The following is a 27600-nucleotide window of genomic DNA, read 5'->3' as shown; positions in this document are numbered from 1 at the left end:
TGATAGTGTATGTATATAACAACATACACAGTCACAGGGATCACACACTAACAGGAGGTGAGAGGTGCTGATAGCGTATGTATATAACAACAGACACAGTCACAAGGATCACACACTAACAGGAGATGAGAGGTGCTGATAGCGTATGTATATAACAACAGACACAGTCACAAGGATCACACACTAACAGGAGGTGAGAGGTGCTGATAGTGTATGTATATAACAACATACACAGTCACAATGATCACACACTAACATGAGGTGAGAGGTGCTGATAGCGTATGTATATAACAACAGACACAGTCATAAGGATCACATACTAACAGGAGGTGAGAGGTGCTGATAGTGTATGTATATAACAGACGCAGTCACAAGGATCAGACACTAACAGGAGGTGAGAGGTGCTGATAGTGTATGTATATAACAACATACACAGTCACAATGATCACACACTAACATGAGGTGAGAGGTGCTGATAGCATATGTATATAACAACAGACACAGTCACAAGGATCACATACTAACAGGAGGTGAGAGGTGCTGATAGTGTATGTATATAACAGACACAGTCACAAGGATCACATACTAACAGGAGGTGAGAGGTGCTGATAGTGTATGTATATAACAGACACAGTCACATGATCACATACTAACATGAGGTGAGAGGTGCTGATAGCGTATGTATATAACAACAGACACAGTCACAAGGATCACATACTAACATGAGGTGAGAGGTGCTGATAGCGTATGTATATAACAACAGACACAGTCACAATGATCACATACTAACAGGAGGTGAGAGGTGCTGATAGCGTATGTATATAACAACAGACACAGTCACAAGGATCACACACTAACAGGAGATGAGAGGTGCTGATAGCGTATGTATATAACAACATACATATTCACAAGGATCACACACTAACAGGAGGTGAGAGGTGCTGATAGTGTATGTATATAACAACATACATATTCACAAGGATCACACACTAACAGGAGGTGAGAGGTACTGATAGTGTATGTATATAACAACATACATAGTCACAAGAATCACACACTAACAGTAGGTGAGAGGTGCTGATAGTGTATGTATATAACAACATACACAGTCACAAGGATCACACACTAACATGAGGTGAGAGGCGCTGATAGCGTATGTATATAACAACAGACACAGTCACAATGATCACATACTAACATGAGGTGAGAGGTGCTGATAGTGTATGTATATAACAACATACACAGTCACAGGGATCACACACTAACAGGAGGTGAGAGGCACTGATAGCGTATGTATATAACAACAGACACAGTCACAAGGATCACACACTAACAGGAGATGAGAGGTGCTGATAGCGTAAGTATATAACAACAGACACAGTCACAAGGATCACACACTAACAGGAGGTGAGAGGTGCTGATAGCGTATGTATATAACAACAGACACAGTCACAAGGATCACACACTAACAGGAGGTGAGAGGTGCTGATAGCGTATGTATATAACAACAGACACAGTCACAATGATCACATACTAACATGAGGTGAGAGGTGCTGATAGCGTATGTATATAACAACAGACACAGTCACAAGGATCACACACTAACAGGAGATGAGAGGTGCTGATAGCGTATGTATATAACAACAGACACAGTCACAAGGATCACACACTAACAGGAGGTGAGAGGTGCTGATAGCGTATGTATATAACAACAGACACAGTCACAAGGATCACACACTAACAGGAGATGAGAGGTGCTGATAGCGTATGTATATAACAACAGACACAGTCACAAGGATCACACACTAACAGGAGGTGAGAGGTGCTGATAGCGTATGTATATAACAACAGACACAGTCACAAGGATCACAGACTAACAGGAAGTGAGAGGTGCTGATAGTGTATGTATATAACAACAGACACAGTCACAATGATCACATACTAACATGAGGTGAGAGGTGCTGATAGTGTATGTATATAACAACATACACAGTCACAGGGATCACACACTAACAGGAGGTGAGAGGCACTGATAGCGTATGTATATAACAACAGACACAGTCACAAGGATCACACACTAACAGGAGATGAGAGGTGCTGATAGCGTATGTATATAACAACAGACACAGTCACAAGGATCACACACTAACAGGAGGTGAGAGGTGCTGATAGCGTATGTATATAACAACAGACACAGTCACAAGGATCACACACTAACAGGAGGTGAGAGGTGCTGATAGCGTATGTATATAACAACAGACACAGTCACAATGATCACATACTAACATGAGGTGAGAGGTGCTGATAGCGTATGTATATAACAACAGACACAGTCACAAGGATCACACACTAACAGGAGATGAGAGGTGCTGATAGCGTATGTATATAACAACAGACACAGTCACAAGGATCACACACTAACAGGAGGTGAGAGGTGCTGATAGCGTATGTATATAACAACAGACACAGTCACAAGGATCACACACTAACAGGAGGTGAGAGGTGCTGATAGCATAAGTATATAACAACATACACAGTCACAAGGATCACACACTAACATGAGGTGAGAGGTGCTGATAGCGTAAGTATATAACAACAGACACAGTCACAAGGATCACACACTAACAGAAGGTGAGAGGTGCTGGTAGCGTATGTATACAACAGACACAGTCACAACGATCACACACTAACATGAGGTGAGAGGCGCTGATAGCGTATGTATATAACAACAGACACAGTCACAAGGATCACACACTAACAGGACGTGAGAGGCGCTGATAGCGTATGTATATAACAACAGACACAGTCACAAGGATCACACACTAACAGGACGTGAGAGGTGCTGATAGCGTATGTATATAACAACATACACAGTCACAAGGATCACACACTAACAGGACGTGAGAGGTGCTGATAGTGTATGTATATAACAACATACACAGTCACAAGGATCACACACTAACAGGACGTGAGAGGTGCTGATAGTGTATGTATATAACAACATACACAGTCACAAGGATCACACACTAACAGGACGTGAGAGGTGCTGATAGCGTATGTATATAACAACAGACACAGTCACAATGATCACATACTAACATGAGGTGAGAGGTGCTGATAGCGTATGTATATAACAACATACACAGTCACAGGGATTACACACTAACAGGAGGTGAGAGGTGCTGATAGCGTATGTATATAACAACAGACACAGTCACAAGGATCACATATTAACAGGAGGTGAGAGGTGCTGATAGTGTATGTATATAACAGACGCAGTCACAAGGATCACACACTAACAGGAGGTGAGAGGTGCTGATAGTGTATGTATATAACAACATACACAGTCACAATGATCACACACTAACATGAGGTGAGAGGTGCTGATAGCGTATGTATATAACAACAGACACAGTCACAAGGATCACATACTAACAGGAGGTGAGAGGTGCTGATAGTGTATGTATATAACAGACACAGTCACAAGGATCACATACTAACAGGAGGTGAGAGGTGCTGATAGTGTATGTATATAACAACAGACACAGTCACAAGGATCACACACTAACAGGAGGTGAGAGGTGCTGATAGCGTAAGTATATAACAACAGACACAGTCACAAGGATCACACACTAACAGGAGGTGAAAGGTGCTGATAGCGTATGTATACAACAACAGACACAGTCACAAGGATCACATACTAACAGGAGGTGAGAGGTGCTGATAGTGTATGTATATAACAGACACAGTCACAAGGATCACATACTAACAGGAGGTGAGAGGTGCTGATAGTGTATGTATATAACAACAGACACAGTCACAAGGATCACACACTAACAGGAGGTGAGAGGTGCTGATAGCGTAAGTATATAACAACAGACACAGTCACAAGGATCACACACTAACAGGAGGTGAGAGGTGCTGATAGCGTATGTATACAACAACAGACACAGTCACAATGATCACACACTAACAGGAGGTGAGAGGTGCTGATAGCGTATGTATATAACAACAGACAGAGTCACAAGAATCACACACTAACAGAAGGTGAGAGGTGCTGATAGCGTATGTATACAACAACAGACACAGTCACAAGGATCACACACTAACAGGAGGTGAGAGGTGCTGATAGCGTATGTATATAACAACAGACACAGTCACAAGGATCACACACTAACAGGAGGTGAGAGGTGCTGATAGTGTATGTATATAACAACATACACAGTCACAATGATCACACACTAACATGAGGTGAGAGGTGCTGATAGCGTATGTATATAACAACAGACACAGTCACAAGGATCACATACTAACAGGAGGTGAGAGGTGCTGATAGTGTATGTATATAACAGACACAGTCACAAGGATCACATACTAACAGGAGGTGAGAGATGCTGATAGCGTAAGTATATTAAAACATACACAGTCACAAGGATCACACACTAACAGGAGCTGAGAGGTGCTGATAGTGATTGTATATAACAACAAACACAGTCACAAGGATCACACGCTAACAGGAGGTGAGAGGTGCTGATAGCGTAAGTATATAACAGACACAGTCACAATGATCACATACTAACATGAGGTGAGAGGTGCTGATAGCGTATGTATATAATAACATACATAGTCACAAGAATCACACACTAACAGGAGGTGAGAGGTGCTGATCGCGTATGTATGTAACAACAGACACAGTCACAAGGATCACACACTAACAGGAGGTGAGAGGTGCTGATAGCGTATGTATATAACAACATACACAGTCACAAGGATCACATACTAACATGAGGTGAGAGGTGCTGATAGCGTATGTATATAACAACAGACACAGTCACAAGGATCACACACTAACAGGAGGTGAGAGGTGCTGATAGCGTATGTATATAACAGACACAGTCACAATGATCACATACTAACATGAGGTGAGAGGTGCTGATAGCGTATGTATATAACAACATACATAGTCACAAGGATCACACACTAACAGGAGGTGAGAGGTGCTGATAGCGTATGTATGTAACAACAGACACAGTCACAAGGATCACACACTAACAGGAGATGAGAGGTGCTGTTGGTAGCGTATGTATAAAACAACAGACACAGTCACAGGGATCACACACTAACATGAGGTGAGAGGTGCTGATAGCGTATGTATGCAACAACAGACACAGTCACAATGATCACATACTAACAGGAGGTGAGAGGTGCTTATAGTGTATGTATATAACAGACACAGTCACAAGGATCACATACTAACAGGAGGTGAGAGGTGCTGATAGCGTAAGTATATAACAACATACACAGTCACAAGAATCACACACTAACAGGAGATGAGAGGTGCTGATAGCGTATGTATAAAACAACAGATACAGTCACAAGGATCACACACTAACAGGAGGTGAGAGGTGCTGATAGTGTATGTTTATAACAGACACAGTCACAAGGATCACATACTAACAGGAGGTGAGAGGTGCTGATAGCGTAAGTATATAACAACATAAACAGTCACAAGGATCACACACTAACAGGAGGTGAGAGGTGCTGATAGTGTATGTTTATAACAAACACAGTCACAAGGATCACATACTAACAGGAGGTGAGAGGTGCTGATAGCGTAAGTATATAACAACATGCACAGTCACAAGAATCACACACTAACAGGAGGTGAGAGGTGCTGATAGCGTATGTATAAAACAACAGACACAGTTACAAGGATCACACACTAACATGAGGTGAGAGGTGCTGATAGCGTATGTATATAACAGACACAGTCACAAGGATCACACACTAACAGGAGGTGAGAGGTGCTGATAGCGTAAGTATATAACAACAGACACAGTCACAAGGATCACACACTAACAGGAGGTGAGAGGTGCTGATAGCGTATGTATATAACAACATATACAGTCACAAGGATCACACACTAACAGGAGATGAGAGGTGCTGATAGCGTATGTATATAACAGACACAGTCACAATGATCACATACTAACATGAGGTGAGAGGTGCTGATAGCGTATGTATATAACAACATACATAGTCACAAGGATCACACACTAACAGGAGATGAGAGGTGCTGATAGCGTATGTATGTAACAACAGACACAGTCACAAGGATCACACACTAACAGGAGATGAGAGGTGCTGTTGGTAGCGTATGTATAAAACAACAGACACAGTCACAGGGATCACACACTAACATAAGGTGAGAGGTGCTGATTGCGTATGTATACAACAACAGACACAGTCACAGTGATCACATACTAACATGAGGTGAGAGGTGCTGATAGTGTATGTATAAAACAACAGATACAGTCACAAGGATCACACACTAACAGGAGGTGAGAGGTGCTGATAGTGTATGTTTATAACAGACACAGTCACAAGGATCACATACTAACAGGAGGTGAGAGGTGCTGATAGCGTAAGTATATAACAACATACACAGTCACAAGGATCACACACTAACAGGAGGTGAGAGGTGCTGATAGTGTATGTGTATAACAGACACAGTCACAAGGATCACATACTAACAGGAGGTGAGAGGTGCTGATAGCGTAAGTATATAACAACATGCACAGTCACAAGAATCACACACTAACAGGAGGTGAGAGGTGCTGATAGCGTATGTATAAAACAACAGACACAGTCACAAGGATCACACACTAACATGAGGTGAGAGGTGCTGATAGCGTATGTATATAACAGACACAGTCACAAGGATCACACACTAACAGGAGATGAGAGGTGCTGATAGCGTAAGTATATAACAACAGACACAGACACAAGGATCACACACTAACAGGAGGTGAGAGGTGCTGATAGCGTATGTATATAACAACATATACAGTCACAAGGATCACACACTAACAGGAGATGAGAGGTGCTGATAGCGTATGTATATAACAAAATATACAGTCACAAGGATCACACACTAACAGGAGGTGAGAGGTGCTGATAGCGTAAGTATATAACAACAGACACAGTCACAAGGATCACACACTAACAGGAGGTGAGAGGTGCTGATAGCGTAAGTATATAACAACAGACACAGTCACAAGGATCACATACTAACAGGAGGTGAGAGGTGCTGATAGCGTAAGTATATAACAACAGACACAGTCACAAGGATCACACACTAACAGGAGGTGAGAGGTGCTGATAGCGTAAGTATATAACAACAGACACAGTCACAAGGATCACATACTAACAGGAGGTGAGAGGTGCTGATAGTGTATGTATATAACAGACACAGTAACAAGGATCACACACTAACAGGAGGTGAGAGGTGCTGATAGCGTAAGTATATAACAACAGACACAGTCACAAGGATCACACACTAACAGGAGGTGAGAGGTGCTGATAGCGTATGTATATAACAACATATACAGTCACAAGGATCACACACTAACAGGAGATGAGAGGTGCTGATAGCGTATGTATATAACAACATATACACAATAACAAAAATCAATAATAGTTTGGGAGCGCTAGAAGCTAAATGAGAAAGTCTGGAAACTGATAGACAATTTAGCAAAAATATATTTATTAAAACAATATACTTCTTTAAAAGATTCCACCTAGGTTTTTCATTTTCACATTAAATCATTTATCTTTGATTTCCACCTTAATTCTGATTCTGAGTGGCCACAAGAGATTTCTCTGTTATTATGTCAGTTTCAACTTTTATACTGTTACTTTGTATCAGGAGGAAACAATTTACATATCATAGTCCAATATATTGTTGTTTTAAACAGTTTAAGTTGTTAACTTTTTGTAGCAATGTCTTTTGGTATATAATATATATACAAAGTTGGCTGTACTAAGTATAAATTGATATTTTTTGTTAGGGCATACCGGCTTTTCTGACACGTCTGTGTCTGATGTTATCTCTGTCTCTCTTACCGGTTTTCTCTTTGTGTCTCTCCTTCTTGTATGATGTAGGTATCTCCGATGTCGAGAATGAAAACCTAGACCACGCTCCTGCGTGTAGATGTAACTTTCTTTTCCCTCTACTCCTTTCGATAGGGGATAGGTAAAGTTGTTTGTCCAATAATTAGAAAGCAGGTAGCAGTAGGTAACGTCTACGCGTTTCGCCAGCAGGCTTTGTCAAGACGGACTATCGAAAGGAGTAGAGGGAAAAGAAAGTTAAAAAAAACAAACGTCCGTTTGTATTTCAAGTCCAAGATTACATCTACACGCTGAGACGTGCATGACAAACACCTGTATCAAGAAGCTGCCTGGGGAAAACGAGATCCTGACCATAGGGGCCAAAGTCGCTTCAAACCGATAGAAAAAAACCCATACACGCAGGAGCGTGGTCTAGGTTTTCATTCTCGACATCGGAGATACCTACATCATACAAGAAGGAGAGACACAAAGAGAAAACCGGTAATAAGAGAGACCGAGATAACATCAGACACAGACGTGTCAGAAGAGCCGGTAAGCCCTACCAAAAAATATCAATTTATACTTAGTACAGCCAACTTTGTATATATATTATATACCAAAAGACATTGCTACAAAAAGTTAACAACTTAAACTGTATAAAACAACAATATATTGGACTATGATATGTAAATTGTTTCCTCCTGATACAAAGTAACAGTATAAAAGTTGAAACTGACATAATAACAGAGAAATCTCTTGTGGCCACTCAGAATCAGAATTAAGGTGGAAATCAAAGATAAATTATTTAAGGTGAAAATGAAAAACCTAGGTGGAATCTTTTAAAGAAGTATACTTAAGCGCTCTTTTTATGCAGTAAATTTTACTTGTTCTTAAATCACAAAGGGAGACGTCCCACAATCTATTCTGGAAGTTATATATATGTTTTATATTGTTTTAATAAATATATTTTTGCTAAATTGTCTTTCAGTTTCCAGATTTTCTCATTTAGCTTCTAGCGCTCCCAAACTATTATTGATTTTTGTTATTGTGTATTAATTTACGGTAATTATAGGGAAGATTACCTGTGAGGGAGCTTTGAGAAAAAATACCTGGCGCTGCTCTTTATATACTTATATATAACAACATATACAGTCACAAGGATCACACACTAACAGGAGGTGAGAGGTGCTGATAGCGTAAGTATATAACAACAGACACAGTCACAAGGATCACACACTAACAGGAGGTGAGAGGTGCTGATAGCGTATGTATATAACAACAGACCAAGTCACAAGGATCACACACTAACATGAGGTGAGAGGTGCTGATAGCGTATGTATATAACAACAGACACAGTCACAAGGATCACATACTAACAGGAGGTGAGAGGTGCTGATAGTGTATGTATATAACAGACACAGTCACAAGGATCACATACTAACAGGAGGTGAGAGGTGCTGATAGTGTAAGTATATTAAAACATACACAGTCACAAGGATCACACACTAACAGGAGCTGAGAGGTGCTGATAGTGATTGTATATAACAACAAACACAGTCACAAGGATCACACACTAACAGGAGGTGAGAGGTGCTGATAGCGTAAGTATATAACAGACACAGTCACAATGATCACATACTAACATGAGGTGAGAGGTGCTGATAGCGTATGTATATAACAACAGACACAGTCACAAGGATCACACACTAACAGGAGGTGAGAGGTGCTGATAGCGTATGTATATAACAACATACACAGTCACAAGGATCACATACTAACATGAGGTGAGAGGTGCTGATAGCGTATGTATATAACAACAGACACAGTCACAAGGATCACACACTAACAGGAGGTGAGAGGTGCTGATAGTGTATGTATATAACAACATACACAGTCACAAGGATCACATACTAACATGAGGTGAGAGGTGCTGATAGCGTATGTATATAACAACAGACACAGTCACAAGGATCACACACTAACAGGAGGTGAGAGGTGCTGATAGCGTATGTATATAACAGACACAGTCACAAGGATCACACACTAACAGGAGGTGAGAGGTGCTGATAGCGTAAGTATATAACAACAGACACAGACACAAGGATCACACACTAACAGGAGGTGAGAGGTGCTGATAGCGTATGTATATAACAGACACAGTCACAATGATCACATACTAACATGAGGTGAGAGGTGCTGATAGCGTATGTATATAACAACATACATAGTCACAAGGATAACACACTAACAGGAGGTGAGAGGTGCTGATAGCGTATGTATGTAACAATAGACACAGTCACAAGGATCACACACTAACAGGAGATGAGAGGTGCTGTTGGTAGCGTATGTATAAAACAACAGACACAGTCACAGGGATCACACACTAACATGAGGTGAGAGGTGCTGATAGCGTATGTATACAACAACAGACACAGTCACAATGATCACATAATAACATGAGGTGAGAGGTGCTGATAGCGTATGTATATAACAACATACACAGTCACAATGATCACACACTAACATGAGGTGAGAGGTGCTGATAGCGTAAGTATATAACAACATACACAGTCACAAGAATCACACACTAACAGGAGATGAGAGGTGCTGATAGCGTATGTATAAAACAACAGATACAGTCACAAGGATCACACACTAACAGGAGGTGAGAGGTGCTGATAGTGTATGTTTATAACAGACACAGTCACAAGGATCACATACTAACAGGAGGTGAGAGGTGCTGATAGCGTAAGTATATAACAACATACACAGTCACAAGGATCACACACTAACAGGAGGTGAGAGGTGCTGATAGTGTATGTTTATAACAGACACAGTCACAAGGATCACATACTAACAGGAGATGAGAGGTGCTGTTGGTAGCGTATGTATAAAACAACAGACACAGTCACAGGGATCACACACTAACATGAGGTGAGAGGTGCTGATAGCGTATGTATACAACAACAGACACAGTCACAATGATCACATACTAACATGAGGTAAGAGGTGCTGATAGCGTATGTATACAACAACATACACAGTCACAAGGATCACACACTAACAGGAGGTGAGAGGTGCTGATAGTGTATGTATATAACAGACACAGTCACAGGGATCACACACTAACATGAGGTGAGAGGTGCTGATAGCGTATGTATACAACAACAGACACAGTCACAATGATCACACACTAACATGAGGTGAGAGGTGCTGATAGCGTATGTATATAACAACAGACACAGTCACAAGGATCACACACTAACAGGAGGTGAGAGGTGCTGATAGTGTATGTATATAACAGACACAGTCACAAGGATCACATACTAACAGGAGGTGAGAGGTGCTGATAGCGTAAGTATATAACAACATGCACAGTCACAAGAATCACACACTAACAGGAGATGAGAGGTGCTGATAGCGTATGTATAAAACAACAGATACAGTCACAAGGATCACACACTAACAGGAGGTGAGAGGTGCTGATAGTGTATGTTTATAACAGACACAGTCACAAGGATCACATACTAACAGGAGGTGAGAGGTGCTGATAGCGTAAGTATATAACAACATACACAGTCACAAGGATCACACACTAACAGAAGGTGAGAGGTGCTGATAGTGTATGTTTATAACAGACACAGTCACAAGGATCACATACTAACAGGAGGTGAGAGGTGCTGATAGCGAAAGTATATAACAACATGCACAGTCACAAGAATCACACACTAACAGGAGGTGAGAGGTGCTGATAGCGTATGTATAAAACAACAGACACAGTCACAAGGATCACACACTAACATGTGGTGAGAGGTGATGATAGCGTATGTATATAACAGACACAGTCACAAGGATCACACACTAACAGCAGGTGAGAGGTGCTGATAGCGTAAGTATATAACAACAGACACAGTCACAAGGATCACACACTAACAGGAGGTGAGAGGTGCTGATAGCGTATGTATATAACAACATATACAGTCACAAGGATCACACACTAACAGGAGATGAGAGGTGCTGATAGCGTATGTATATAACAACATATACAGTCGCAAGGATCACACACTAACAGGAGGTGAGAGGTGCTGATAGCGTAAGTATATAACAACAGACACAGTCACAAGGATCACATACTAACAGGAGGTGAGAGGTGCTGATAGCGTAAGTATATAACAACAGACACAGTCATAAGGATCACACACTAACAGGAGGTGAGAGGTGCTGATAGCGTAAGTATATAACAACAGACACAGTCACAAGGATCACATACTAACAGGAGGTGAGAGGTGCTGATAGTGTATGTATATAACAGACACAGTCACAAGGATCACAAACTAACAGGAGGTGAGAGGTGCTGATAGCGTAAGTATATAACAACAGACACAGTCACAAGGATCACACACTAACAGGAGGTGAGAGGTGCTGATAGCGTATGTATATAACAACATATACAGTCACAAGGATCACACACTAACAGGAGATGAGAGGTGCTGATAGCGTATTTATATAACAACATATACAGTCACAAGAATCACACACTAACAGGAGGTGAGAGGTGCTGATAGCGTAAGTATATAACAACAGACACAGTCACAAGGATCACACACTAACAGGAGGTGAGAGGTGCTGATAGCGTAAGTATATAACAACAGACACAGTCACAAGGATCACACACTAACAGGAGATGAGAGGTGCTGATAGCGTATTTATATAACAACATATACAGTCACAAGAATCACACACTAACAGGAGGTGAGAGGTGCTGATAGCGTAAGTATATAACAACAGACACAGTCACAAGGATCACACACTAACAGCAGGTGAGAGGTGCTGATAGCGTAAGTATATAACAACAGACACAGTCACAAGGATCACACACTAACAGGAGGTGAGAGGTGCTGATAGTGTATGTATATAACAACATATACAGTCACAAGGATCACACACTAACAGGAGATGAGAGGTGCTGATAGCGTATGTATATAACAACATATACAGTCACAAGGAACACACACTAACAGGAAGTGAGAGGTGCTGATAGCGTAAGTATATAACAACAGACACAGTCACAAGGATCACATACTAACAGGAGGTGAGAGGTGCTGATAGCGTAAGTATATAACAACAGACACAGTCACAAGGATCACACACTAACAGGAGGTGAGAGGTGATGATAGCGTAAGTATATAACAACAGACACAGTCACAAGGATCACATACTAACAGGAGGTGAGAGGTGCTGATAGTGTATGTATATAACAGACACAGTCACAAGGATCACAAACTAACAGGAGGTGAGAGGTGCTGATAGCGTAAGTATATAACAACAGACACAGTCACAAGGATCACACACTAACAGGAGGTGAGAGGTGCTGATAGCGTATGTATATAACAACATATACAGTCACAAGGATCACACACTAACAGGAGATGAGAGGTGCTGATAGCGTAAGTATATAACAACAGACACAGTCACAAGGATCACACACTAACAGGAGGTGAGAGGTGCTGATAGCGTAAGTATATAACAACAGACACAGTCACAAGGATCACATACTAACAGGAGGTGAGAGGTGCTGATAGTGTATGTATATAACAGACACAGTCACAAGGATCACACACTAACAGGAGGTGAGAGGTGCTGATAGCGTATGTATATAACAACATACACAGTCACAAGGATCACACGCTAACAGGAGGTGAGAGGTGCTGATAGCATATGTAAAAAAACAACAGGCACAGTCACAAGCATCACACACTAACATGAGGTGAGAGGTGCTGATAGCGTATGTATATAACAACAGACACAGTCACAGGGATCACACACTAACAGGAGGTGAGAGGTGCTGATAGTGTATAAACATAACAACTGACACAGTCACAGAAAAGAGATTACTAGTTTTACCTGCTTTTTTATATCGGTTCTAGATATGGTTGGTGATGACTGTACATGAAATGCGTTGGTCATGAGGTTGCACATGTATAATGCATATTACATAATATTTCAGGTGCATGTGCTCGGTGTTGGTCTAGCTGTACATGAAAGATGTGTACACCCCGAGATGCGGCCCCTGCACAAAAAGCTTGTTGATCAATTCCAGGTTATGCGCTCAAGTCTATATCAGGTAAGAACATATGTGTCTTTACTAGGATTTATGTTTGGCGACTGTTTGTAGTTTGCCTTTTAGGGCTGAATCCAGAGCTTGATTACTCTTGAGGAAAATCATGCAACTGCCTAGGGCCCTAACAAAATGCAGGGACCCCATCATGGTTCAGTTTATTAGTATATGCCCTTATCATTTCTCCCATAGGTAAGAACCCAAGAGGTATTTTTTTTTTTTTTTGCTTTGTTATGTTCCTTAACCACCAGAGGCCTAACATATACTATACATAGCTTCCAGCCATCCTCAAAAAACTATTACATATCTATATCATATGTAATTACAGCATTTTACTGGTATTAGGGGCCTCAATATAGTATTTAGTCTAAAGCCCTCTAGAACCTTTATTTGGTGTTGGCTGAGTTTCTGTGGGTTGTGTAGCCCTATAATTGCATGCTGATATATTGATGATATTTCTATGCAGTGGGTGCATATTTTAGGAGTTCTTGTTATAAATATTGATATATTTGGAGTGTGTGTGTGCGTGTATATAAGCTTCTTGCAGAAGGTGTGTCAATATGTATTTGCATTTGTGTGTGCATGACATTTCAGAACTATTTTCCTCATTTTTGGTTGTGGTCTTTCTTCGTCTTGTTCCTCTAGGAGTTTCCAGCTCTAGAGAAGTTAAGTACAACCTGCACTGCACTGCCCCGTAGTAACATTTTGTTATCACACGGAAATCTCAGCAATGACAGCATGAGGCTCTTCCACCGACACAGGTACCATGCTCGCTGCAAACATCTATTTGCATGGGTCATATATTTTTATATGTATGATCACCATTTTGCAGCCATTGTTCCCTTGTTTGTGTTTTTACCTCTATTTATGTCACTGTCATATATCAGTAGAAGAGTTTATGGGTCCATGACTGTCATAACAACTATGGGACTGATGCAGTCACATGGTCTATTTCCATTTTTAGTTTTTAGTTTTCTGTTTAACCCATAAAAGGCCGGAGAGTTTTTGGCTGCATTAGGCATCATATTAAACCAAATCGCTGGTTGATTTTTTCCAGGACATAAAATGTACCTTAAATGGACACTAAACCCAACCTTTTTTCTTTAATGATTCAGACAGAGCATGCACTTTTAAGCAACTTTCTAATTTCCTCCTATTATTTAAAAAAAAGCAGGAATGTACAGCTTAGGAGCTGGCCCATTTTTGGTTCAGAACCTGGGTTATGCTTGCTTATTGGTAGCTAAATGTAACCACCAATAAGCAAGCACTTTCCATGGTGCTGAACCTAAAATGGGCTGGCTCCTAAGCTTTACATTCCTGCTTTTTAAATAAAGATAACAAGAGAACAAAGAAAATTTGATAACAGGAGTAAATTAGAAAGTTGCTTACAATTGCATGCTCTATCTGGATCATTAAAGAAAAAAATGTGGGTTTTGTGTCCCTTTTATGCTTTTGAACTCTTATATAAGTGAAAAGGAAACAGACCAAGAACTAGATTCCACCTTAGTTGCAAACAAATGAGCCGCTATGAAAAAATTTAGCTTCAGCAGATTGTTACTAGCGTCTTCATTCTAGCAGCATTCTAACCACACTACAAGATCCTAGACATGTGAGTTTTGTTTCGTTCCGAATCGAAAATTTGGCCGAATTCAGCAGATTCGGAGATTCGGATCGATTCGAATTTCCGAATTACCCTAGCGATGAAACTAAACTAATTCAAATGCATTTGTATTGAATAAATCCGAATTAGTTTGGATTTATTCGTTACATTCGAAATGTAATATTCAAATTTGAATATCACATTCGAATTCGAAATAGTATTTCTAGTCTACAACTGTGTTTAATAAATGTAATCGAATTTGAATGCTAAATGCGAATTCCAATGTAACATTCAAATTCAAAATAGTATTTCTAGTCTAATACTGTGTTTTATAAATATAATATTCGAATGTAACATTCAAATTCAAATGTATTTCTAGTCTAATACTGTGTTTTATAAATGTAATATTCAAATTCAAATGTGACATTTGAATTCGAATGTCACATTCGAATTCAAAGTAGTATTGAACTTCTGAATTTACTAATCGAATCCGAAACCAATACATCCGAATACATCCAAATATATTCAAATCCAAATGAATCCGAAACAAATGCATTCAAATGTATCCGAATTCAAATCGATCCGGATCTGAAATTCGAAAAGATCCGAATCGGTCCGAAACGAACCAAAACAATTTTTTCGCTGTGCACAAGTCTACAAGATCCTCTAACACCGTCCTTAACACCTAAATCTTACCTCAAATTTTTTGTTTTTATTCAAATGTAAACCAACAAAAAAGTTTAAATAAATCCACAATACACTTAACTGAGGTCCAGTGAAAGAATATTATTTTCTCATACCCAACAATGCAGCAACTGGTCCTCCTCGTCTTTATTATTGTTATTAAGTTAACCTCAAGGAAAGACTAAATTACTGGCACTACGTAAAGTGTAGAAGGATAGGTAAAGGACTCAGAAGTCCTGGTGCTTCCCCAATTAAATAGAATCTATTAAAGCCAAAAAGATAGACAAATGGGGCTGCTAGCACTCATCCTACCTAAATAAAGTGTTAAAAATACAATTTTCTTATATTAACATTTAAAAGAAATTGTCAGAGCCACTTCTGTACAAACACCAAACACACACAAACCCTTCTCCCCTAAAATTTGTGTACCACTCACCTGTTTCCTGGCCAATAACAGGAAGCGTCAGCTTCAGGTGACAGGAGTGGTAACACGATACAAACAACAACTGTAGTACAACAAACGCGTTTCAGCCGCAGTTCGGCCTTTTCAATTGTTAACTGTTGGAATGTCACATAAACATGAACAAGCAGAAGCCATAAAATTACTGGCTTAAATACCTAGCTTTATCCACACCAGCCTATCAGACATAGTATGCCTACCCCACCTCCGGTTTCATCAAATCATTTTACTGTATTAAGACATAAATTACTCCTTTTGATTCGCTGATACACGCTGTGGTCATCAACAATCCCTACTGAGTTCCTCCGTCTGTTACTTACTGATACGCTTACACGATACACACCCTTTCTTTTGTCACTCTATCAAGGGCGTGTTTACTACGGGTTGTGTTTTCGATTGGCTGGATATCGGCATCATCTACTCTAGGCTGAAAACTGGAATCGGGCATAATGATTATTCATCAGCTTCTGGCAGGAAAAATTGTTGTAATCATCAACCTTAATAGGGGTCAGATCGAATCAAAACAACCCCTTAAGGAGACCCTATAATGGATACATTTCACTAATTGTAACAGGGGACTGACCAACCAACGTTATTAATTCTAATGTACATTAACATCAAACTCCTGCCATTCATTACAAATTCTAAGACCCGGGTACAACACTGTGACTTTTTCTTATTACCGAAAAATTCATACATTAAGATTTATCTAGAATTCTGTAAGGATAATACAACCTCATACTTATACCAGAGATTAAAAGGGTTTCATATCATGATGTAGGTCATAATCATCTGAATACACTTGCGTAGCTTCTATTATGCTACATATTATAAATAAGAGGGTATCAAGTCAGATCTGCAGAAGGTTGGCTTATGCGTATTCATAGCCATTTATCTACTTTAGTCTGCCACATAACAAAACCCTACCAACATCCACTATGTAAGCATATCATGTATGTTTAATCTATACATTATGATAACACATCCTGTGTGTTAAAATCACCTTTCTTCATTCTCTGTATATAAAATATCATTACAATTGTAATACACTGAAAATCTATTAATTTTCATTACGTGTTGTGCTGGTCTGAATTATCAGAATGGGAATTAGAAACCTGGTCTGTCATTTATGCCCCCTTGTACAATTTATGAGTGAAATACCCATTATGGTTATATGGATAATTACAGGTACACCCAATAGTTATTATTCTCGTTCACCCCATTAGGCATAACAGAGTTCAAATTAAAAATCCATTTCGTCTCCATTTTTAACAATCTCTGTTCGGTCTCACCCCCTCTAATACCAGGTCTTAACCTTTCTATCCCCCAACACCTAAAACTTTTAGAGCTACCATTATGTGTCTGTAGAAAATGTTTAGCCACAGTAGTAATTCTTTCCCCATTTTCTACATCTTTCTCAGCATTTTTAATACTGCTAAAGTGTTCGGTCATACGAGTACCCAAAATTCGCGTCGTCATCCTTATGTAATACAAATTACAACTACAGGCGATACAGTAAATTACATTGGTACTTTTGCAATTGATAAAGTCTCTTATTGGCCATTTCTTCCCAAACCTATCTGTAATGACTTGTTTCTTTGTCATATGTTGACAGACTCTACAGCCACCACACGCTAAAGAACCCTGATGAATAGGTGCTTTATTGACATTTCTGTCAAAGTGACTTCTGGTCAAAGAGTCACCAATATTGTTGGCACGTCTGTAGGTAAATGAAGGTCTTTCATGGATTAAGGGGCTCAATTCTTCGTCCGCTTTCAGGACATGCCAATGTTTATTTACACTGTGATTTATACAATCACTGGCTCTCGAATATGTGGTTACATACCATACCGTATTATCAGCGGTTTTTATTTTGGGAGTGAGTAAATATTTCCTGTCCTTATTCAGTGCTTTGTTGTACGCTTTGGCTAGGGATTTTCTGGAATATCCTCTTTTGAGGAGTCTGTTTCTAAAATCTATTGCTGCACTTTTAAAAGACTCCTCACTACTGCAATTTCGTCTCAGACGGAAATATTCCCCTACTGGTAGACCCCTTATAGTAGCAGAGTGGTGATAACTGCTAGCTAATAAAATGTGGTTAGTAGCAGTGGGTTTTCTGTAGGTGTCTGTTGCTAATTCATTACCGATCTTACAAATCTGAAGATCAAGGAATTCAACTTTTTCTTTACTTATCGCAGAAGTGAGGTATAGTCCAAATGGGTTCACATTGAGGGACTGAATAAATTCCAACAATAGAGATTGAGGGCCATACCATTTTTTAAAGTGTAAGCAAGGTTACTAATTATTACGGCATATGCCCGATTCCCGTTTTCAGCCTAGAGTAGATGATGCTGATATCCAGCCAATCGAAAACGCAACCCGTAGTAAACACGCCCTTGATAGAGTGACGAAAGAAAGGGTGTGTATCATGTAAGCGTATCAGTAAGTAACAGACGGAGGAACTCAGTAGGGATTGTTGACGCCCACAGCGTGTATCAGCGATTCAAAAGGAGTAATTTACGTCTTAATACAGTAAAATGATTTGATGAAACCGGAGGTGGGGTAGGCATACTATGTCTGATAGGCTGGTGTGGATAAGGCTGGGTATTTAAGCCAGTAATTTTATGGCTTCTGCTTGTTCATTTTTATGTGACATTCCAACAGTTAACATTTGAAAAGGCCGAATTGCGGCTGAAACGCGTTTGTTGTACTACAGCTGTTGTTTGTATCGTGTTACCACTCCTGTCACCTGAAGCCGACGCTTCCTGTTATCGGCCAGGAAACAGGGGAGTGGTACACAAATTTTAGGGGAGAAGGGTTTGTGTGTGTTTGGTGTTTGTACAGAGGTGGCTCTGACAATTTCTTTTAAATGTTAATATAATAAAATTGTATTCTTAACACTTTATTTAGGTAGGATGAGTGCTAGCAGCCCCATTTGTCTATCTTTTAAGCTTTAATAGATTAAGTTAACCTATCAGGATTTTGATAGACAGACTGACTGCCAAAATTGAGCCCACCCACTCTTCTAATTGGTTAATCACAGCAGGAAATCTCCAGAGCACATTGTGACACTGGTATCATTTCAGATAGATACCATTAAAGGGACATAAAAAGTCAAAATTAAACTTTCATGATACATTTAAAGAAGACACCTTTAAATTACTTTTCAATTTAATTATTTCATTAAAATGTCTTTGTTCACTTGGAATCCTTTGTTAAAAAGCATACCTAGGTCAGTTTAAGAGCTACAATGCACTACTGAGAGCTAGCTGGTGATTGGTGGCTACACTGATATTCCTCTGGTCTGGTCATTGGCTGACGAGATGTGTTCAGCTAGGTCCTCATAGTACATTGCTGCTCTGAAGTTAACTTTAACTATGTGTCTATCAACTCTGCAGGGGTTAAACACATACTGCAATAATAAAACGGTCTAACATATTAGAGCATTTTCTTTTTGTTGTTGTATGTCACTCTAAATGTTTTGCAAGTTTAGTCCTGTTACATTCTACAGGAAGCAGTCTTAAAGGGACATGAAACCCAAAATGATTCTTTCATGATTCAGATAGAGAATACAATTTTAAACAACTTTCCAATTTACTTCTAATATTTAATTTGCTTCCTTGCTATCATTTGCTGAAAGGTTTATCTAGGCAAACTCAGGAGCAGCAGAGAACCTAGGTTCTAGCTGTTGATTGGTGGCTGCATATATATATATTGATTGTGATTGGCTCACCCATGTGTTCAGTTTCAAACCAGTAGTGTATTGCTGCTTCTTCAACAAATGATACAAAGAGAATGAAACAAATTAGATAATAGAAGTAAATTAGAACGTTGTTTAAAATTGTATTCTCTATCTGAATCATGAAAGAAAAATTGTGGGTTTCATGTCCCTTTAAGGGAACATGGGTTTCAGCGCCTTTTCCTATTGCATTCCACAATGACTGCCTCTGTGAGGTCTGTCAGCTGCCAGCCTGGTGTGCTGTAATGAATAAGAAACTTTTCATCTGGGTTTAGTCCAGTGTGTCTCTATTTGCCTCTGGGTTTGTCTCTTAAAGTGTGTCAGTGACTGTTATTTACATCACTCTTTGTGCCTGTCCTGGTTTTTGTGTGTGTGTTTCCTTACAGATGTGGCTGAAATTATTGGTACCCTTGCATTTTAAGAGTTCAACTGGAGATTGCCAAAATGCATGATGACAAAGCCACATTCCTGGGAGAATATCCTTTTGACAGATGAAACAAAAGTAAAGCTCTTTGGCAAATTACAACAACTTCATGTTTATAGAAGGAATAAAATAAGCTTTCAAAGAAACGAACACCATCCCTACTGTGAAACATGGAGGAGGCTTAGTGATGTTTTGGGGGTTGCCTAGAATCTGTGCCGGACCCAATGAAATCAGAAGACTATCAATGCATTCTGTAGTGAAACGTACTGCCCAGTGTCAGACAGCTGTGTCTGTAGTGAAACGTACTGCCCAGTGTCAGACAGCTGTGTCTGTAGTGAAACGTACTGCCCAGTGTCAGACAGCTGTGTCTGTAGTGAAACGTACTGCCCAGTGTCAGACAGCTGTGTCTGTAGTGAAACGTACTGCCCAGTGTCAGACAGCTGTGTCTGTAGTGAAACGTACTGCCCAGTGTCAGACAGCTGTGTCTGTAGTGAAACGTACTGCCCAGTGTCAGACAGCTGTGTCTGTAGTGAAACGTACTGCCCAGTGTCAGACAGCTGTGTTTGTAGTGAAACGTACTGCCCAGTGTCAGACAGCTGTGTCTGTAGTGAAACGTACTGCCCAGTGTCAGACAGCTGTGTCTGTAGTGAAACGTACTGCCCAGTGTCAGAAAGCTGTGTCTGTAGTGAAACGTACTGCCCAGTGTCAAACAGCTGTGTCTGTAGTGAAACGTACTGCCCAGTGTCAGACAGCTGTATCTGTAGTGAAACGTACTGCCCAGTATCAGACAGCTGTGTCTGTAGTGAAACGTACTGCCCAGTGTCAGACAGCTGTGTCTGTAGTGAAACGTACTGCCCAGTATCAGACAGCTGTGTCTGTAGTGAAACGTACTGCCCAGTGTCAGACAGCTGTGTCTGTAGTGAAACGTACTGCCCAGTGTCAGACAGCTGTGTCTGTAGTGAAACGTACTGCCCAGTGTCAAACAGCTGTGTCTGTAGTGAAACGTACTGCCCAGTGTCAGACAGCTGTGTCTGTAGTGAAACGTACTGCCCAGTGTCAGACAGTTGTGTCTGTAGTGAAACGTACTGCCCAGTGTCAGACAGCTGTATCTGTAGTGAAACGTACTGCCCAGTGTCAGACAGCTGTATCTGTAGTGAAATGTACTGCCCAGTGTCAGACAGCTGTATCTGTAGTGAAACGTACTGCCCAGTGTCAGACAGCTGTGTCTGTAGTGAAACGTACTGCCCAGAGTCAGACAGCTGTGTCTGTAGTGAAATGTACTGCCCAGTGTCAGACAGTTGTGTCTGTAGTGATACGTACTGCCCAGTGTCAGACAGCTGTGTCTGTAGTGAAACGTACTGCCCAGAGTCAGACAGCTGTGTCTGTAGTGAAACGTACTGCCCAGTGTCAGACAGCTGTGTCTGTAGTGAAATGTACTGCCCAGTGTCAGACAGTTGTGTCTGTAGTGATACGTACTGCCCAGTGTCAGACAGCTGTGTCTGTAGTGAAACGTACTTCCCAGTGTCAGACAGCTGTGTCTGTAGTGAAACTTACTGCCCAGTGTCAGACAGCTGTGTCTGGAGTGAAACGTACTGCCCAGTGTCAGACAGCTGTGTCTGGAGTGAAACGTACTGCCCAGTGTCAGACAGCTGTGTCTGGAGTGAAACGTACTGCCCAGTGTCAGACAGCTGTGTCTGGAGTGAAACGTACTGCCCAGTGTCAGACAGCTGTGTCTGGAGTGAAACGTACTGCCCAGTGTCAGACAGCTGTGTCTGGAGTGAAACGTACTGCCCAGTGTCAGACAGCTGTGTCTGTAGTGAAACGTACTGCCCAGTGTCAGACAGCTGTGTCTGGAGTGAAACGTACTGCCCAGTGTCAGACAGCTGTGTCTGTAGTGAAACGTACTGCCCAGTGTCAGACAGCTGTGTCTGTAGTGAAACGTACTGCCCAGTGTCAGACAGCTGTGTCTGTAGTGAAACGTACTGCCCAGTGTCAGACAGCTGTGTCTGTAGTGAAACGTACTGCCCAGTGTCAGACAGCTGTGTCTGTAGTGAAACGTACTGCCCAGTGTCAGACAGCTGTGTCTGGAGTGAAACGTACTGCCCAGTGTCAGACAGCTGTGTCTGGAGTGAAACGTACTGCCCAGTGTCAGACAGCTGTATCTGTAGTGAAACGTACTGCCCAGTGTCAGACAGCTGTGTCTGGAGTGAAACGTACTGCCCAGTGTCAGACAGCTGTGTCTGTAGTGAAACGTACTGCCCAGTGTCAGACAGCTGTGTCTGTAGTGAAACGTACTGCCCAGTGTCAGACAGCTGTGTCTGTATTGAAACGTACTGCCCAGTGTCAGACAGCTGTGTCTGTAGTGAAACGTACTGCCCAGTGTCAGACAGCTGTGTCTGTAGTGAAACGTACTGCCCAGTGTCAGACAGCTGTGTCTGTAGTGAAACGTACTGCCCAGTGTCAGACAGCTGTGTCTGTAGTGAAACGTACTGCCCAGTGTCAGACAGCTGTGTCTGTAGTGAAACGTACTGCCCAGTGTCAGACAGCTGTGTCTGTAGTGAAACGTACTGCCCAGTGTCAGACAGCTGTGTCTGTAGTGAAACGTACTGCCCAGTGTCAGACAGCTGTGTCTGTAGTGAAACGTACTGCCCAGTGTCAGACAGCTGTGTCTGTAGTGAAACGTACTGCCCAGTGTCAGACAGCTGTGTCTGTAGTGAAACGTACTGCCCAGTGTCAGACAGCTGTGTCTGTAGTGAAACGTACTGCCCAGTGTCAGACAGCTGTGTCTGTAGTGAAACGTACTGCCCAGTATCAGACAGCTGTATCTGTAGAGAAATGTACTGCCCAGTGTCAGACAGCTGTGTCTGTAGTGATACGTACTGCCCAGAGTCAGACAGCTCTGTCTGTAGTGAAATGTACTGCCCAGTGTCAGACAGCTGTGTCTGTAGTGAAACGTACTGCCCAGTGTAAGACAGCTGTGTCTGGAGTGATACGTACTGCCCAGTGTAAGACAGCTGTGTCTCTAGTGAAACGTACTGCCCAGTGTCAAACAGCTGTGTTTCATATTTTTGAAATCATTTACATTAGGATTCATTTCATGAATACCAATATTGATCTGACAACTTATAACTAGTTTATCCGTAATTAACGGATCGCACTCACATCACATTGTTTAAAGTACACATCACATTGTTTAAAGTACACGCCACTTAGGAACAATACACTGTCACAGACTGACGTCAACATCACTATATTAGAGTTCATATTAGAACTCGTTTATCCGTAATAAACGGATCGCACTAACATCACATTAAAGTGCACGCCATTTAGGCACTATACACTGCCTTAGACTGATGTCAACATCACTATATATTAGAGTTCATACCTGAAGTTTATTCATACATATTTAACGGCTCATATAATTCTACACCTAACTGAGTGCACGCCACATAGTACTGAAACTAGGTGTATGTTTTACAACGTATCCAATTACGAATATAATACTATCACCTACACGGATTTCCACTTCTCAGTAACACAAGACTAATTATATATCCCAATAATACTCATTACATAGACTCCAATCAAAGATTGGCTCCTATAATCACGGAATACATATAGTCCTACTCACAGCTCTCTATCGGAGCGCACCCCACCCCCTTTTGTTTGTTTTTCATCACTATTTTCTGATTTTGGGAGTATATCACAATTAGGGGTAGCACAGTTGAGCCTGATAATAGTATCACCACACATCTTTAGTACTTACATGTAGTGAAACATACTGCCCAGTGTCAGACAGCTGTGTCTGTAGTGAAACGTACTGCCCAGTGTCAGACAGCTGTGTCTGTAGTGAAACGTACTGCCCAGAGTCAGACAGCTGTGTCTGTAGTGAAACGTACTGCCCAGAGTCAGACAGCTGTGTCTGTAGTGAAACGTACTGCCCAGTGTCAGACAGCTGTGTCTGTAGTAAAACGTACTGCCCAGAGTCAGACAGCTGTGTCTGTAGTGAAACGTACTGCCCAGTGTCAGACAGCTGTGTCTGTAGTGAAACGTACTGCCCAGTGTCAGACAGCTGTATCTGTAGTGAAACGTACTGCCCAGTGTCAGACAGCTGTGTCTGGAGTGAAACGTACTGCCCAGAGTCAGACAGCTGTGTCTGTAGTGAAACGTACTGCCCAGTGTCAGACAGCTGTATATGTAGTGAAACGTACTGCCCAGTGTCAGACAGCTGTATCTGTAGTGAAACGTACTGCCCAGTGTCAGACAGCTGTATCTGTAGTGAAATGTACTGCCCAGTGTCAGACAGCTGTATCTGTAGTGAAACGTACTGCCCAGTGTCAGACAGCTGTGTCTGTAGTGAAACGTACTGCCCAGAGTCAGACAGCTGTGTCTGTAGTGAAATGTACTGCCCAGTGTCAGACAGTTGTGTCTGTAGTGATACGTACTGCCCAGTGTCAGACAGCTGTGTCTGTAGTGAAACGTACTGCCCAGAGTCAGACAGCTGTGTCTGTAGTGAAACGTACTGCCCAGTGTCAGACAGCTGTGTCTGTAGTGAAATGTACTGCCCAGTGTCAGACAGTTGTGTCTGTAGTGATACGTACTGCCCAGTGTCAGACAGCTGTGTCTGTAGTGAAACGTACTTCCCAGTGTCAGACAGCTGTGTCTGTAGTGAAACTTACTGCCCAGTGTCAGACAGCTGTGTCTGGAGTGAAACGTACTGCCCAGTGTCAGACAGCTGTGTCTGGAGTGAAACGTACTGCCCAGTGTCAGACAGCTGTGTCTGGAGTGAAACGTACTGCCCAGTGTCAGACAGCTGTGTCTGGAGTGAAACGTACTGCCCAGTGTCAGACAGCTGTGTCTGTAGTGAAACGTACTGCCCAGTGTCAGACAGCTGTGTCTGTAGTGAAACGTACTGCCCAGTGTCAGACAGCTGTGTCTGTAGTGAAACGTACTGCCCAGTGTCAGACAGCTGTGTCTGTAGTGAAACGTACTGCCCAGTGTCAGACAGCTGTGTCTGTAGTGAAACGTACTGCCCAGTGTCAGACAGCTGTGTCTGGAGTGAAACGTACTGCCCAGTGTCAGACAGCTGTGTCTGGAGTGAAACGTACTGCCCAGTGTCAGACAGCTGTGTCTGGAGTGAAACGTACTGCCCAGTGTCAGACAGCTGTGTCTGGAGTGAAACGTACTGCCCAGTGTCAGACAGCTGTGTCTGTAGTGAAACGTACTGCCCAGTGTCAGACAGCTGTGTCTGTAGTGAAACGTACTGCCCAGTGTCAGACAGCTGTGTCTGTATTGAAACGTACTGCCCAGTGTCAGACAGCTGTGTCTGTAGTGAAACGTACTGCCCAGTGTCAGACAGCTGTGTCTGTAGTGAAACGTACTGCCCAGTGTCAGACAGCTGTGTCTGTAGTGATACGTACTGCCCAGTGTCAGACAGCTGTGTCTGTAGTGAAACGTACTGCCCAGTGTCAGACAGCTGTGTCTGTAGTGAAACGTACTGCCCAGTGTCAGACAGCTGTGTCTGTAGTGAAACGTACTGCCCAGTGTCAGACAGCTGTGTCTGTAGTGAAACGTACTGCCCAGTGTCAGACAGCTGTGTCTGTAGTGAAACGTACTGCCCAGTGTCAGACAGCTGTGTCTGTAGTGAAACGTACTGCCCAGTGTCAGACAGCTGTGTCTGTAGTGAAACGTACTGCCCAGTGTCAGACAGCTGTGTCTGTAGTGAAATGTACTGCCCAGTGTCAGACAGCTGTGTCTGTAGTGAAACGTACTGCCCAGTATCAGACAGCTGTATCTGTAGAGAAATGTACTGCCCAGTGTCAGACAGCTGTGTCTGTAGTGATACGTACTGCCCAGAGTCAGACAGCTCTGTCTGTAGTGAAATGTACTGCCCAGTGTCAGACAGCTGTGTCTGTAGTGAAACGTACTGCCCAGTGTCAGACAGCTGTGTCTGTAGTGAAATGTACTGCCCAGTGTAAGACAGCTGTGTCTCTAGTGAAACGTACTGCCCAGTGTCAAACAGCTGTGTTTCATATTTTTGAAATCATTTACATTAGGATTTATTTCATGAATACCAATATTGATCTGACAACTTATAACTAGTTTATCCGTAATTAACGGATCGCACTCACATCACATTGTTTAAAGTACACATCACATTGTTTAAAGTACACGCCACTTAGGAACAATACACTGTCACAGACTGACGTCAACATCACTATATTAGAGTTCATATTAGAACTCGTTTATCCGTAATAAACGGATCGCACTAACATCACATTAAAGTGCACGCCATTTAGGCACTATACACTGCCTTAGACTGATGTCAACATCACTATATATTAGAGTTCATACCTGAAGTTTATTCATACATATTTAACGGCTCATATAATTCTACACCTAACTGAGTGCACGCCACATAGTACTGAAACTAGGTGTATGTTTTACAACGTATCCAATTACGAATATAATACTATCACCTACACGGATTTCCACTTCTCAGTAACACAAGACTAATTATATATCCCAATAATACTCATTACATAGACTCCAATCAAAGATTGGCTCCTATAATCACGGAATACATATAGTCCTACTCACAGCTCTCTATCGGAGCGCACCCCACCCCCTTTTGTTTGTTTTTCATCACTATTTTCTGATTTTGGGAGTATATCACAATTAGGGG

The 27600-nt window shown here is 41.5% G+C and overlaps 1 protein-coding gene across 1 annotated transcript in view; it reads left to right on the top strand.

The window, feature by feature from the left end:
• DOCK3 (dedicator of cytokinesis 3) overlaps nucleotides 1-27600 on the top strand; it is a 924676-nt gene that overhangs the window by 810087 nt on the left and 86989 nt on the right. Inside the window, exons 45-46 of the mRNA XM_053721106.1 lie at nucleotides 13898-14014; nucleotides 14654-14769. Of these exons, the coding sequence (XP_053577081.1) occupies nucleotides 13898-14014; nucleotides 14654-14769 (233 nt within the window). The remainder of the gene's footprint in view (nucleotides 1-13897; nucleotides 14015-14653; nucleotides 14770-27600) is intronic.

The sequence above is a fragment of the Bombina bombina genome, chromosome 7, assembly GCF_027579735.1.
Source record: "Bombina bombina isolate aBomBom1 chromosome 7, aBomBom1.pri, whole genome shotgun sequence".
In the NCBI taxonomy this organism is placed as follows: Eukaryota; Metazoa; Chordata; class Amphibia; order Anura; family Bombinatoridae; genus Bombina; species Bombina bombina.
Note: the sequence above shows the minus strand (reverse complement) of the source record. Positions and strands in the feature narration are given on the sequence as shown.